The sequence below is a fragment of the Micromonas pusilla genome (assembly GCF_000151265.4).
Source record: "Micromonas pusilla CCMP1545 genomic scaffold MICPUCscaffold_15, whole genome shotgun sequence".
Lineage (NCBI taxonomy): Eukaryota > Viridiplantae > Chlorophyta > Mamiellophyceae > Mamiellales > Mamiellaceae > Micromonas > Micromonas pusilla.
Genome location: NW_003315896.1, coordinates 152171 through 165473, shown reverse-complemented (window position 1 = coordinate 165473; position 13303 = coordinate 152171). Strand labels below are relative to the sequence as shown.

At 69.7% G+C, this 13303-nt stretch overlaps 6 protein-coding genes across 6 annotated transcripts; 3 read left to right on the top strand and 3 right to left on the bottom strand.

Annotated features, from left to right (window-relative positions):
• Positions 1-1129: 1129 nt before the first annotated feature.
• MICPUCDRAFT_65750 (uncharacterized protein) lies at positions 1130-2833 on the bottom strand (the record flags this gene model as incomplete). Its single annotated transcript, XM_003063547.1, has 2 exons — positions 1130-1576; positions 1607-2833. The coding sequence occupies 2 exons, from the start codon at positions 2831-2833 to the stop codon at positions 1205-1207; spliced, it is 1599 nt and encodes a 532-aa protein (XP_003063593.1). The 3' UTR covers positions 1130-1204.
• A 2487-nt stretch (positions 2834-5320) lies between these two features.
• Positions 5321-6222, top strand: MICPUCDRAFT_49744 (uncharacterized protein). Its single transcript, XM_003063730.1, has one exon. It carries the CDS (start codon positions 5389-5391, stop codon positions 5842-5844), a length of 456 nt encoding a protein of 151 aa, XP_003063776.1. The 5' UTR covers positions 5321-5388; the 3' UTR covers positions 5845-6222.
• A 227-nt stretch (positions 6223-6449) lies between these two features.
• MICPUCDRAFT_53396 (uncharacterized protein) lies at positions 6450-7575 on the bottom strand. Its single transcript, XM_003063546.1, has 3 exons — positions 7472-7575; positions 6927-7094; positions 6450-6790 (listed from the first exon to the last, which is right to left on the bottom strand). The coding sequence occupies exons 1-3, from the start codon at positions 7562-7564 to the stop codon at positions 6611-6613; spliced, it is 441 nt and encodes a 146-aa protein (XP_003063592.1). The 5' UTR covers positions 7565-7575; the 3' UTR covers positions 6450-6610.
• A 360-nt stretch (positions 7576-7935) lies between these two features.
• MICPUCDRAFT_53395 (uncharacterized protein) lies at positions 7936-8630 on the top strand (the record flags this gene model as incomplete). Its single annotated transcript, XM_003063729.1, has 2 exons — positions 7936-8166; positions 8352-8630. 2 exons carry the CDS (start codon positions 7936-7938, stop codon positions 8628-8630), a joined length of 510 nt encoding a protein of 169 aa, XP_003063775.1.
• A 654-nt stretch (positions 8631-9284) lies between these two features.
• On the bottom strand, positions 9285-9798 carry MICPUCDRAFT_65742 (uncharacterized protein; the record flags this gene model as incomplete). Its single annotated transcript, XM_003063545.1, is given in 2 exon segments — positions 9285-9377; positions 9379-9798. Coding segments are annotated over 2 exon segments (513 nt in total).
• A 1117-nt stretch (positions 9799-10915) lies between these two features.
• On the top strand, positions 10916-13211 carry MICPUCDRAFT_48922 (uncharacterized protein; the record flags this gene model as incomplete). The annotated part of the gene is made up of 2 exons (XM_003063728.1): positions 10916-12066; positions 12217-13211. The coding sequence occupies 2 exons, from the start codon at positions 10916-10918 to the stop codon at positions 13172-13174; spliced, it is 2109 nt and encodes a 702-aa protein (XP_003063774.1). The 3' UTR covers positions 13175-13211.
• Between the last annotated feature and the right edge of the window lie 92 nt (positions 13212-13303).

The window sequence follows — 13303 nt, the reverse complement described above, 5'->3', positions numbered from 1 at the left end:
GCCGCCGCCGCCGCCGCCGCCGGATCCGTCGCCGGCATCAACAGCTCCGGCAACGTCGGGCAGATCGCCATGAAGATTCCGACGACGACGCCGACGCACGCGCTCAAGATCCCCATCAACCCGAACGCAGCCCTGAGAAGCGTTAAACGATGCCCGTTCATGAGCTCCATCGACCGTCTCAAGCACGCGCCGCCGACGTACCCTTCGAAGACGTACACCGGCACGCACACCGCGTAGTCGCAGAGCTTCATCACCCCGAGATACGGGATCGGGATGGTGATGAGAGAGTTCCACGCGATGGAGAGGACGCGTCTGGCGTCCACGGCGAGGACGTCGTTCCATGATTTGTGCGAGTTAACGACCGCGGTCCATGCGTTTTTAGGGTTGAACGCGTTCCATCTCGCGGCGACGCCGGCGTCGACGTCGCGCGCGTTTCTCATCACCGCAACCTTCGCCGCGTTCTCGCACGACAGCTTGAAGAACTGCACGATCGCCAGGAACACCGCGGCGACGATCTCGACGTCGTGGATGCGCAGTATCGCGAGGACGAACGTCCCGCCGAGGTTGAGCGCCTGCGCCGCGGCGCCCGCGACGCAGATGAGCATCGCGATGGGGAAGAAGTCGCGCGACGCCATCCGCATCGTCTCCTTGATCACGTGCCGCGCTCTCAGCTCGCCGACGATCGCGGGACCCGCGGGGGCGGCGTACGGCTCCATCTTCTCCGCCGGTTTCTCATCCTTCTCCTCCGTCGGGGTCTCCTCGAACGTCAGCGCGTCCGTCGTCGTCGCGGGGGAGGGCGGCGTCTCCGCCGCGTCGTCGCGAGGGAAGGCGCGGAAGGACGAGGAGGACGTCGTCCGCGGCCGGCTCGAGCTCGACCACGTCGTCGCTCTGATGAGATCCCGTGGGTCCCGGTTCCCCCGCGGGCGGCGTCCTGGCGCGGCCGACGCCGCGCGCGCGGACGCGGACGCGCGCGGCGCGCGAGACGCGCGCATCGCGATCCTCGCGACGCGCGCGCGCCCGGCGCACGAGACGCGCTCCATCCTCGGCGGCGCTCGCGAGAATGATGAGAGGGCGCGAGCTAACATCCACCTGGACGAGTTCGCGAAGCGCGCGATCGATTTTGGAACGTCGTCGCGTGTTCGTATGATATTCGCGGCGCGTACAAAGTACCTTCTGTCGTCGCGACGACGCTATCACATGCGCGCTACGCCGTCGTCTGCCGGTTGAACAGCTCCATCGTGAGGTTCGCGACGAACCCCGGGACGCTCCGAAACCGCGTCACGAACGTCTCCACCCCCAGTTTCACCTCCGCCGACTCCGAGTACGGCGTCGGCAACAGCGTCACCCTCCCGGGGACGTCCCCTCCGGTCGCGCCAACCTTCCCGGGCTCGAGCGCGAACGTCAGGGCGTCCTCGTCGTTCGCCGCGAACTTACTGCGCAGCGTGAACGTCGTCGACCCGGTCGCCTTATCCTCGCCCATGTCCACCTTGTATCCGAAGATGAGGTAGCACGCCTCGCGAAACGTGGAAATCTTTTGCTTGAACATTGCGAGGTACCGTTGCTCGCGCTTCTCCAGGTCCGCGACGCGCCGCCTCGTGACGATGAGGTCCGCCTCCGCGACGGACGGCCCCGGCGTCGGCGCGAACGTCGGGAACCCCGGAGGGCGCGCGACCGTCATCGGCGTCGCGCCGGTGAACAGGCCCATCCCCGGCGCGGGCGCCGGCGCCGGCGTCTGCGCGACGGACGGCGGCGGCATCAGCGGCGGCGGGCCCGGGCCCGGGGGGCCCGGGGTTTGAAACGGCGGCGGCATCGCGTACCGCGGCATCGTCCCGGGCGGGCCGTTAATTCCCCCGCCGTCGAACGCGGGCATGCCCGGCGGCGGCGTGAGCCCCTGCGCTGCGGCGAGGGCCGCCGCGTGCGCCGCCGCGTCCGAACGCGTCTGCTCCTGCGCGGCGACGAACGCGGCGACGGTTTCTCTCAGCGCCTCGCACTCGCCTCTGACGACGAGGAGCTCTCTCTCCGCCGCGGACTCGTTCGCGATCGCCATCGGGTTGGAGCGGAAGTGCAGGATCTTCGTGGCGTCCGGGTTGTACTCCCCGCGCCCGACGCGAGATTCGAGCGCGGCGACTTCTTTGCGAAGGGAGTCGCGCTCGCGTTGGAGCTCCGCGCGCGACGCGGCGGCGTCGTCCGCGGCGGTGGCGTTCGACGCCGCCGCGTCCCTCGCCGTCGCGGCGGACGCGGTGACGCGCGCGAGCTCGGTCTCGAGCTCGCCCGCGCGCGCGTGCGACGCTTCGAGGCTCTTCTCGAGCTCGCTCACGCGCGTCTTCATCGCGTCGCCGCCGCCGCCGCCGCCGCCGCCGAACCCGCCAAACCCGCCAAACCCGCCGCCGCCGCCGCCGCCGCCCCCCTTCGTCGCCGCCTCGCTGTCGTACGACTTCAGGACGCGCTGCAGGGAGTCGCGCTCGCGCGTTAAGAGATCTTTCTGCCGCTCCGCGCGCGCGAGCGCCGCGATCGCCTCGTCCGCGCTCGCCTGCGCGTTGTTCGAGCGCGTCGTCGCGTCGTCCGCTTTTCGAACCGCGGCGTCCCGCGTCGCCGTCGCCGCCGCGAGCGCCGCGTCCTTGTCGCCGCCGCCGCCGACCGCGCTCGCGAGCTCGCGCTCGAGCGCGACGACCCTGTCCGCGAGGTCGCTCGCGCGTTTCGCCCCGGGGACGCGCGCGATGGCGTCCGCGAACTCTTTCGCCTCCGCCGCCGCGGCCCCGGCGTCGGCGCTCGTCGCGGCGGCGGGCGCGATCGCGAACGCCGCGCCTCCTCCCGGGATGGTCTCCGCCTCCATGAGCCGCTTCTCCGCTCGTTCCGCGCGCGCGATCGCCGCGATCGCCGTCTCCTCCGCGGCGGTCGCCGCCGCGGCGCGCGCGCGGACTCTCTTCGCCTCTTGGACCTCCATCGCGTCCGCGGCGTTGGCGGAGCGCAGCGCCGCGAGCGCGTCCTCGAGCTCCTTCACGCGCGCCGCCGCCGCCGCGTCGCCCCCCTTCCCTCTCGCCATCGCGTCCGCCTCGATCCTCGCCGCGTCCGCGTCGCTTCGCGCGGCGAGGACCGCGGCCTCGGCCTCGCCGATGAGCTCCTCCGCGGCGACGAGCGCGCGCTCCGTCGTCTCGAGTCTCTCCTCGAGCTCCGATCGAATCGCGCTCGACGTCGACGCCGCGAGCGTCGCCTCTCTCGACGCCGCCTCGGCAGCCTCCGCGCGCGCCAGCGCCTCCGCGGCGGCGGACTCCAACCGCGCCATCTTCGCGGCGGTCTCGGACGACTTCGTCCCGGCAGCCTCGAGCGCGGACGCCTCCGCGAGCGACGCGCGCGATTCCGCGGCGGCGGCTCGGTTCTCCGCCGCCGCCGTCGTTTTTTTCTCTTCGCCCATCGCGGCTTCGAGCGTCGCGAGCGCGCGCGCCGTCGCCTCCGCGTCCGCGTCCGCCGCCGCCCTCTCCGCGACGCGCTGCGCCTCTCGCTCCTCCCTCTGCTTCTCGAGCTCCTCCCGCGCGCGCTTCCATCGGTTCGCCTCCGCCTCCGCGATCGTCTTCGTCTCCTCGGCAGCCGCGAGCGACGCTTCGAGCGACTCGACTTCGCGTTGGAACCGCGCGATCTCCACGCCGCGCTTATCGAACTCGAGGATGAGGTCGGATCGCACCAAGTTCACGGACTCGTACGAGTTCGCGAGCTCCGCGCCCGGATCGTTCGGGTCCGGTCGCGCGCCGCCTTCGACGTGCCCCGCGAACGACGGCGACGTCGGCGTCGCGCGCGCGGCGCGCGTCGCCGCCTCCGTCGTCGGCGGCTCGGAGAAGACGGCCCAACCCCCCGTCGTCGTCGCGCCGCCGAGCGTGAGCGTCGACCGATCGCCCCCGCGCTCGTCCATCGGCGTCATCGCGGGCGGGAAAGACGTCAGCTCCGTCGCCGCGAGCGCGGCCATCTCCGCGTCGGTCGCGTCGACGGCGGCGGCGACGTCTGGTTTTGGCGTCGACTTCTTCGCGCCGATCGACTTCGAACGCGTCGGCGGCGACGTCGCCGGCGACTTCTTCGAACGCGTCGGCGGCGACGTCGCCGGCGACTTCTTCGACGACGGCGGCGACGTCGGCCGCGACCTCGAGCTCTTCCGTCGCTCGGAGGACCCCCCGCCCGACGCGGGTTCGGGTTCCTTCGACGCGCGCGTCGGCGTCGGCGCCTTCGCCTTCGGCGTCGATCGCGACGCGCGGCGTTTGGACCCGCCGTCGTCGTCGTCGTCGTCCAACCGCGCGAGGATGTAGCTCTTGTCTTCCGCGGGCGGGGACTTCGCGGCGGCGCGCGCGGCCGCTCGCGCCGCGGCCGGGGACATCGGATGCGCGCGCGTCGCGTGCGTCGTCGTCGTCTTCGCGCGCGCGTCGTCGTCGCCGTCGTCGTCGTCCAGACGCGCGAGGATGTAGCTCTTGTCGTCGCTCGGCGTCTTCTTCGCCTTCGTCGTCGTCGTCGTCGTCGTCGTCGTCGCCGCCGGCGGCGGCGAGGACGGCTTCGCGGACCTCGAGCTCGCGCGCCGCGTCGTCGTCGTCGTCGTCGTCGTCGCGGAGGGCGCCGCGGGCGTCGCGTCGCGCTTCGCCGCGCGCGCGCCGCGGCCGCTCGCGGCGGCCCGCATCGCGCCAGACGCGGACGTCAGCGGCGCCCCGCCTCCGCCTCGCGTCGCGGAGGCGGGCGGCGGGTCTTTCGGCTCCGTCTTCCGCCGCTTCGCCGCGGCGGGCGCGGATTTCACAGACGCGGGCGTGGGTTCCGCCGTCGCGGAGCGCGCGCTGCGGCGTTTCGACCCGGCCGTCGCCTTGGGGGACGTCTGCGAGGCGGGACGCGAGGGGAGGAGTCAGCGCGAGATTTCAAAGGATTTCAATGGCAGCGGGCGGTGCGCGCGCGCGCGAGATTCGGCGACGCGGGCGCGCGAAGCGATTCGACGCACCGTCGCTCCGGACGCGGTCGGCTGCACCGCATCGGGGCTCTGCGTCAGCCGGGACGAACGCCGCGACGACGCCGTCATCGCGACGAACGGGACGGACGCGCGTCGCGAGATGCCTCGCGAGAGGGTGCGAGTTGCGGGCCGTTGTTCGCGTCGAAATTCTCGTCTCGCGCGGCGCGTACTCGAGTCGAGCGGCGTGACCCCTCGTTTTACGGTTCGCGAGATCGTACAACTTGTACTCGGTTTCCGTATTCGAACCAGTCAGACGTTCGCAAAAGTAGTTTGGACTTCGTCCGCTCCGCGAAACCCTAGAAGTTTTAGCCGCAATCGACGCGGCCGGAGCGCCCTCTTCACGCGACGCGCGACACACGCCGTCGTCTTAAGACCTCACCGAGCGGTTCGGTTCGTCTTAAACCCCAACTCTAACCATGGGTCGCATGCACACGCCCGGCAAGGGCATGAGCGGAAGCGCGCTTCCGTTCAAGCGCTCCGCCCCGAGCTGGCTGAAGATCACGTCCCAGGAGATCACGGACATCATCGCGAAGATGGCGAAGAAGGGGATGACGCCGTCGCAGATCGGCGTCCTCCTCCGCGATAACCACGGCGTCGCGCAGGTCTCCTCGGTCACGAACTCCAAGATCCTGAGGATCCTCAAGGGCCAAGGCCTCGCGCCGACGCTCCCCGAGGACCTGTACTGCCTCATCAAAAAGGCTGTCTCCGTGCGCAAGCACATGGAGCGCAACAGGAAGGACATGGACTCGAAGTTCCGCCTGATTCTCATCGAGTCCCGCATCCACAGGCTCGCGCGGTACTACAAGCTCGCGAAGAAGCTCGCGCCGAACTGGAAGTACGACTCCGCGACCGCGTCCACTCTCGTCGCCTAAGCGAGGCGACGCGTGCCATTTTTTCGTCTTCGATTTTAATGGCTGGAAGAGGGTGAATAGGGTTTGGCGGCGGCGACTCTCGGTCCGGCGCGGCCGGGTCTCGCCGCGAACGGGGGGTGATGAACGCGCGGGCGTTCTTCATCGCGGTGGTGTTGAGGTGGTGGTTTCTCGCGCGCGATCGGCGAATGGTGGGCGCTCGCGTCGCGTCGGAAGACGCGGCGAGGGCGGGAGGGCCTCTTTTTGAGGTGGAAAAAGCGCTCCGCGTGAAGAAGATGGCACGGCGTGACTTCGCGCGGGCGGCTCGAGAGCGAGTCGACGCGCGCGGGCGTAGGAAACGTTTCAATATCATCGCGACGAAGCATCGCGCTTCATCGTTTTAATCGCGTCGTCCGTTCGCGCGCGAGTTTCGTCCGCGTCGTTCGACGCTCACAGCCCTCGGGTCCGAGTCGCGCGCGCGGCGGCGTCTCTCGTCGGTCGGCGCTTTTTTTCTTTTCCCTCGCTCGCGCGTCGCGTTCGGAGAGACGACGAGGAAGTCGCGTTCGAAACGCGCGCGGTATGGTCGGTGGAAGAATGTATTTTGCATTGCATCACGCGCGCCCCGCGCGCCAACTCTCCACCCCGCGCTACTCGCGGGGGATCCGAGCCTCGTCTTCGCTCGAAGAGGAGCCGAGGAAAAAAACGTTCCGCGCCTCCTCCTCCTCCTCCTCCTCCTCCTCCTCCTCCTCCTCGGTCGTGTCGTCACACGATGATCGCGAGCCCCCGCGCGTCAACTCAGGTGATCGACGGATTTGTGCACGAACCACTCGTAGCCGATCTTGACCGGCGGCCCCCCGCGCTCGACGCGTCCCCAGTGCACGATGCAGTCGTCGTCCGGGTCCGTCGCGCCGACGATGCGATACGGCATCGAGCTCTTCACCTCCACGGGCTTCTCCTCCGTCCCGTTCGGCTGTCGTCGAGAGAGGGAGGAGGGGGGGGGTAGGGGTAGGGTTAATAGAGTTTAGGGTTTAGGGATCAGCGTGGGGCGCGTTCGCGGAGGAGAAGACCGGGCGTCTTCTCGTCGAGGAAAAAATCATTCGACGCACCGCCTGGAGAAAATCGTAGTGATCGAAGAAATCCTTCCCCTCCGCGGCGGCCTGGAGCTCTCTGAGCTCGAGCCCGGTCGCGTGCTCGTGGTCGACGTTTTTGGCCGGCGGCGGGGCGAGCCCGGGGCGGGTCTCCTGCGCCATCCCGCGCGCGAACGCGACGCCGAGCTGTCGACGGAGACGGACGAGGGGAGGGAAGGGCGAGCGAGCGAGCGATCGTCAGCGGGGGGGTCCGTCCGTCCACAAAAGGAGCTCAGCTCTCTCTCCTCCGCTTGACCCGTTGGCGGGGGCACGGAGAGGATGGGGGAGGGGATCGCGGGCGCGCGTCGAACGCGCGTCGACCGCGCGGGGTCCCGCGGGGGCGCGACGTCGCGAGAACCGCGCGCGGCGGCGAACGTCGACGCGAGCGGCGGCGGAGACGAGCGCGCGGTCGTTCGCAAAGACGCGCGATCGCGCGGCGCGAACGGTAGGGCGCGATGAGACACCGCCTAGCTAGGGATCCATCCATCCGATGATGGATGGCGCGGCACCGGGAGGGTACGCACCGGTCTCGCGCCGAAGGCGAGCGCGGGGGAGGACCCGACGCGAGCGGCGGCGGAGCCGCCAGCCTTGCACAACACCTGCGCTGCGCGACGCATCGGAGTAAGCGACTCTGCGGGCGACGACGCGCGTCCGAAGATGCCCCGGCGCGCGCCGACCTTTCAGGTCCTTTCGCCCTAAAAAATCGTCCGTCGCGCTGACAGCTTGCAGCTGCACTGGAGCCGGCCGATACCAGCACAGCAGGACTCGTTGTTCACCGCGGCGTCGGTCGCGTCCGGCCGCCACTCGCGCCCTCGCGCCGGCGCTCGCGACGGGACCTCGCTCCTCGCGATGATCATCGCCTCCGTGTGGGCCGTGCTCTTCATCCTCGCGTCGCTGCTGCTGGGGATCAACCTGTACACGGTGCGCCGTCCGTCGCGCCGCGAGGAGAGCGCATTCATTTATCTGACGCGACGACATTTCGCGATGGATGGATGCGGATGCTTCGCTCGCCTCCTCCGTTCGTCCTCCTCCTCCACCTCCTCCTCCTCCCGCCGTCCCCGACGTCGCGTGCCATCGCGTCCTCCCTCTCACCGCGCTCGCCGCCGCGTTCCCATCCCACCCCGTGGCGCCGCAGATCATGACGCTCGCGGACTTATCCCAGGACCTCGTCAACCCGCACGACTGCGCGACGCGGCTCAACAAGCTCCACGCGCCCGAGGTGCGTTCTATACACTGGTCCCCATACGACCCCGTTCGCGTGGTGAACGCCGATCCTTAAGGACTTTTCCCGGCGTTTCTCTACGCCCACCCCTCGCTTTCAATCCCCGCCCTCGACGCCTTTCAACTTCAACTGACGCCTTTCAACTCCACCCCGCCATCGCTTTGTATGGAACGACCCTCAAGTTTATCATCCACGGCGCCGTCGTCCTCCTCGGCGCGCTCTGCGGGTGCGTCTCTCTGACGCTTCTCAACGCGCCGATAGCGTACTACCACTACGCGCAGTACGCCGCGCACGGGACGCACGCGACGGACGTGACGACGGTGTTCGCGACGTTGGACGAGGAACGGCGGCGGAGGACGGTCAAGTGCGCGCTCTACGCCGCGGGGTGCGCGGATCCCGTCTCCATCTCATCACACTGGTCCCCGTACGACCGCGTCGGTGTGGTGAACGCCGTCTCTTAAGGACTTCTTTACTTCCCGGCGCGTCTCTCCGCCCAACACCTCTCGCTTTCAATCCCGACACACCTCGACGCCTTTCAACTCCAACTCTTCTGACGCCTTTCGACTCCGCCCCGACGTTCGCTCGCGCGGAACGACCCTCATCAGTCTCCTGCGGACGTTGTACCTCGGGACGCACCACGCGGTGCACACGTTCATGACGGAGGAGGAGAGGACGAAGGCGGCGGAGTTCATGCGCGAGGCGATGCTGCATCAGCATCATTATCATTACTAGTAGCTTTACTAATAGCTTTACTTCTGAGAAGCGGCGGCTCGGAGGGTGGGAGGGGGCGATATATTTTTCGGGCGGGCGGGCGGGAACACCGGTAGGGTCTTCTGTATTAAAACCGTCATCGCGCGTGCGTTACATCCTTCTCGACCCCGACCACCATCGCGCCCGACCGACGACGCGACGACGTCCGGACGCGCGGACGTCGTCGCCTCGCTTCGCTTCGACGCGCGTCGTCCATCACTTCGTGTTCGGGTCGTCGCGCGTCTTTATCAACCCGTAGATGGAAGAGAACACGAGGAAGCCAATCACCGTGGGCGAGTACGCCGGATACAGCGAGTTCTCCACCCACGTCTCCACGCGCGATGGAAGCACGTCATCGAACGCGCTCAGCGCGAGCAGAAGCCCGCCGAGGAAGATGACGACGACGTAGCCCAGGAGGAACAGGATGTACGCCTCCTCGGACGCGGACTGGACCGTGATCGGGGCGACGCCCTTCGCGGCGTCGATCGCGATGCCGGTGACGTCCACGGACGCGCGACGCGTGTTGCTGCCGTCGCGGCGCTTCCGGAGCTTCTTCTTCTTCTGCCCCGGCTCGAACATGCTCACGGCGTCGTCGTCGCTCGATGGCGACGGGGGCGACGGGGAAGGGGAGGACGCGGACGCGGCGGCGGCGTCCGGGTCCGAGGCGACCTCATCGCTCCACTTCTTCGCGCGCGTCGCGACGATGGTTATCCTCGCCGCGCGAGCCGCTCGCGCGACGCGCGCGGGCGCGACCGCGCGCGTCGCGGTCGCCGCAGCCGTCGTCGTCGTCGTCGCGCTGTTCCGTGGCGCGATGGACGCCATCGCGCGCGGGGTCGCCGCCCCGGCGCGCGTCATGACGCTCGCCGCGCGCGCGTGCATCGTGAGTGGCGGTGTCGAGGTTCCGACGTCGCGCGGAGGACGGCTCACGCGTCACGCTCGCGGGATCGAGTGGAACCGCGGGAGCGAGGTGCGGGAGCGTTCAACGCAGACGTTTTTCACCCGTCCCTCGGGTTCGACTTTTGATCGCGTCCCCTTTCAACGGACCGATGAACATTTTTTTGTCACGATCACGCGGGCGCCCACCACACGTACAGTACCGCACGGGCGCGTTTGAACACCTCGAGGCGAACGCAGTCGGACAGCGCGCGACGCCGCCGGCCGACGACACTCGCGCGCGTTCCGCGGACACGAACCGCGGCTCGCGAAGGCATCGCGCGCGCGCGTCGTCGTTCGCGCGACGCGTCCCTCTCGCGCCGCGGCGTCGGACTCGAGCGAGAGACGGCGACGCGAGCGACGACGAGAGGAATGGAGGTGGACGACGCGGAGCGCATCGGCTCCGCGACGACGACCGATGTTCGCGGCGACGTCGCGCGCGCGGAGGCGCCGTCGACGAGCGCGCGGGGGGGCTCGGGGAAGGACGACCGCCTGAAAGACGCGCTCGAGTGGCTCAGGTGCGCGCGCGATCGAAGAGATCGTCGACGCGCGCGCGCGTCGACGCGCGGTCGCGCGCGCACCTGAGCCACTCGAGCGCGTCTTTCAGGCGGTCGCTCGTGCGCGCGTCTTCGCCGCGCGCCCCCTCGCGGTTTTTTCCTCCTCCTCGCGCGCGCGCTTCCCCCGCGCTGACGTCCGCGCCCGACCCGCGCCCCCCCCGATCACGCCGCCGCAGGCTCGTGTCGCTCGAGGAAGGGCGGAAGCCGGTGAGCGACGGAGGATACACCGGGGTGCGTCGCGCGCGTCGCGCGCGGGGCGTCGGGACCGAACCCTCGAAAAACCCTCGTATCGCGCTCGCCGGCGACGTCGGCGACGCGTTTGCAAGCTGTATTTTTTTTTCGCGCGGCGACGTGCCGTCCATCCCTCCACTCCGGCTCCGTTCTGACGCGCACGGGTCCTCACCTCCTCGTCCCTCCCATCCATCCCGCATCACGCGCAGGGCGAGCGGCACCGCGAGAATGCCGCGATCGTCGACCGCTTCCGCGTCGCCACCGCGGTGGTGCGCATGCAACCGAGAAGAAACGCGCGCACGGGATCCGCCGCCGTCGGCGGCGGCGCCGCGCTTCTCGTGTCGTCGTTCATGTCCGCGGGACGAAGCGGCGGGACGGGGGGGAAGTCCACCGCGGTGATACGCGTCGGGATGTCGTTCCAGGCTTCGGTTCCGCCGTGGCGCGGGCCGGAGCCGCTGGACGGGTCCGTACGCGCGGAGGAGGGACTCGTCATCGCGGCGGCGCCGGCGGTCGCGGACGCAGACGCGACCGCGGACGCGGACGCCGCGGGGTCGAAGAAGAGCGCGCGCGTCGTCGAGCGCGCCGCAGCCATCGCGGCGTCCGCGGCGGCGACCCCAAAACAACCCCACGCCGCGCGAATCCCCGGGGCCAAGTCGGGGGCGCGGGAGTCCGAACCGGCGCGAAGAGACCGGCTCGCGGGGATCAAAGTCTGGCCCCCCGCGCCCGCGGAGAAGGCGGCGAAGATCGCCGCGGAGCTGTTCGACCCGTCGCTCTCCCCCGGTCGACGCCGGGGTGGATCGACAGGAGGAGGATCTGCGGAGAAGCGCGAGCGCGCGCCGGGAGGGAGCGACGCGGACGCCGGAGGGTTAACCCTACCCGGGAAGCGCGTGAAGACGGCGACGGAGATGACCGCCGCGGCGGATCCGTTCGCGAAGGACTACGAGTTTGGTCTACAGAGCGCGCTCGCGGCGATCCCCGCGGACAGCGCGGTGAAGAAGGCTGCCGCGCAGCGCGCCGCGGCCGCGATGGCGCGAGCGATGGCGGCGTCGCGAGAGGACGCGACGGCAAAGCCGAAGACGGCGGAGGAGGCGGCGGCGAGAGCCGCCGCCGTCGTCGTCGCCGCGACGAAAATCGCGCGCGCGGAGCTCGCGACGGGGCTCCCCGGGATGCCCCCCGGGAACGCGGCGACGCTCGCGGAGGCGCACGGCGTCCGCGACCCGAAGCCGAGACGCCCGAGTCTCGAGGAGGTGGCCGCCGCGCGCGCGAAGCTCGAGTCGGAACTGCGCGCGGCGCGGTCGTCGCCGGCGGTGATGGGCGTCCAAGCCGTCGGTCGCGTCGTCGCGACGGAGGCGTTCGGGCTGTGGACCGCGGAGCAATCGCGCGCGTTCGAGGAGCAGCTGCGGGCGCGGAAGTTTGACCTGTTCGGGTGCTCGAGGATTGGACGGAACCCGAAGAAGGGGATGAAGGTGCGTTCTATACAAAAGTTTTTCACCCACCGCTCGGTTTCAACATTTGATCGCTCCCCCTTTCAACTGACCGGTGAACTGTTTTTGTATGGAATGGCCCTGAAGGCGAGCAAAGAGAAGAAGGCGCAGACGAACGACGACGACGTCCCGTGCCTGGCGTGCGGTCGCGCGGACGGCGAGTCCGATTTCGTGTTGTGCGAGAACGGGTGCCCCACGGGCGGGCACTATCAGTGTTTGGGCATGGCCGCCGTCCCGGAAGGGGACTGGTTCTGCGACGCGTGCGCGGAGGCGAGGAGGGAGAAGGACGCCGCGGACGCCGCGCGCGCGGCGGCGGCGGCGGCGGGGGAGGACCCGTCGCCCGGGAAAGCGTCGCCGCCGCCGCCGGTCGCCATCGCGGACCCCGCCGCCGCGGACCCGGAAGACCCGGACCCGCGACTGGCGATGAAATCCTTGCGCGACATGGTGGAGTACTACTACAACGCGTGGCTGACGCTTCCAAACGTCGAAGACGACGACGGCGACCGGTCCGTGTGCTCGGACGACGAGGAGACGAACCCGTTCGTCGCCGCGGCGGCGGCGAAGCGACGCGGCGGCGGATCAGGCGGCAAGACTGTGACGACGATCGGAACGACGATCGGATCCGGAACGACCGGAACGACCGGAACGACCGGAACGACGACGACGGTCACGGCGGCGGAGATGAAACGCGCCGCGTCGGAGCGCGAGATGGCGCGTCTGTCCAACTCGGGTCCAACCGCGCCGAAGCCGAAGCGTCCGCCCAAGCCGCCGTGCGCCAAAGCCGAGAGCGCCAAGGCGACGAAGAAGGTGGGCGACTTGCTGCAGTGGCTGCACGCCGCCGCGGGCGGGGGCGCGGCGCGCGCGAAAGCCGCGGCGAGGAAGGCGATGATGGCGCGGTGGAGGGAGACGTGGACCGAGGTCGACGGCGACGAGGCCGCCGCCGCGGAGGAGGCGGCGAGGAGGAAGAAAGTCGTCGGGGACGTCTTCCACCGCGAGAAGAAGCACCCGAACGCGAGAGAGGTGGCGTTCTCCAGCGACGACGAAGCGTGATTCGAGCGTCGTCTTGAAATTTATCCATCCAGTCTGGTCGTTGTGAACCAGACCTTCTGTTCCTCGCGTCCTGTCTGGTCTTTGCCGAAACGACTCGCGTCGAGCCACGACACCCCGGACCTCCCCCCC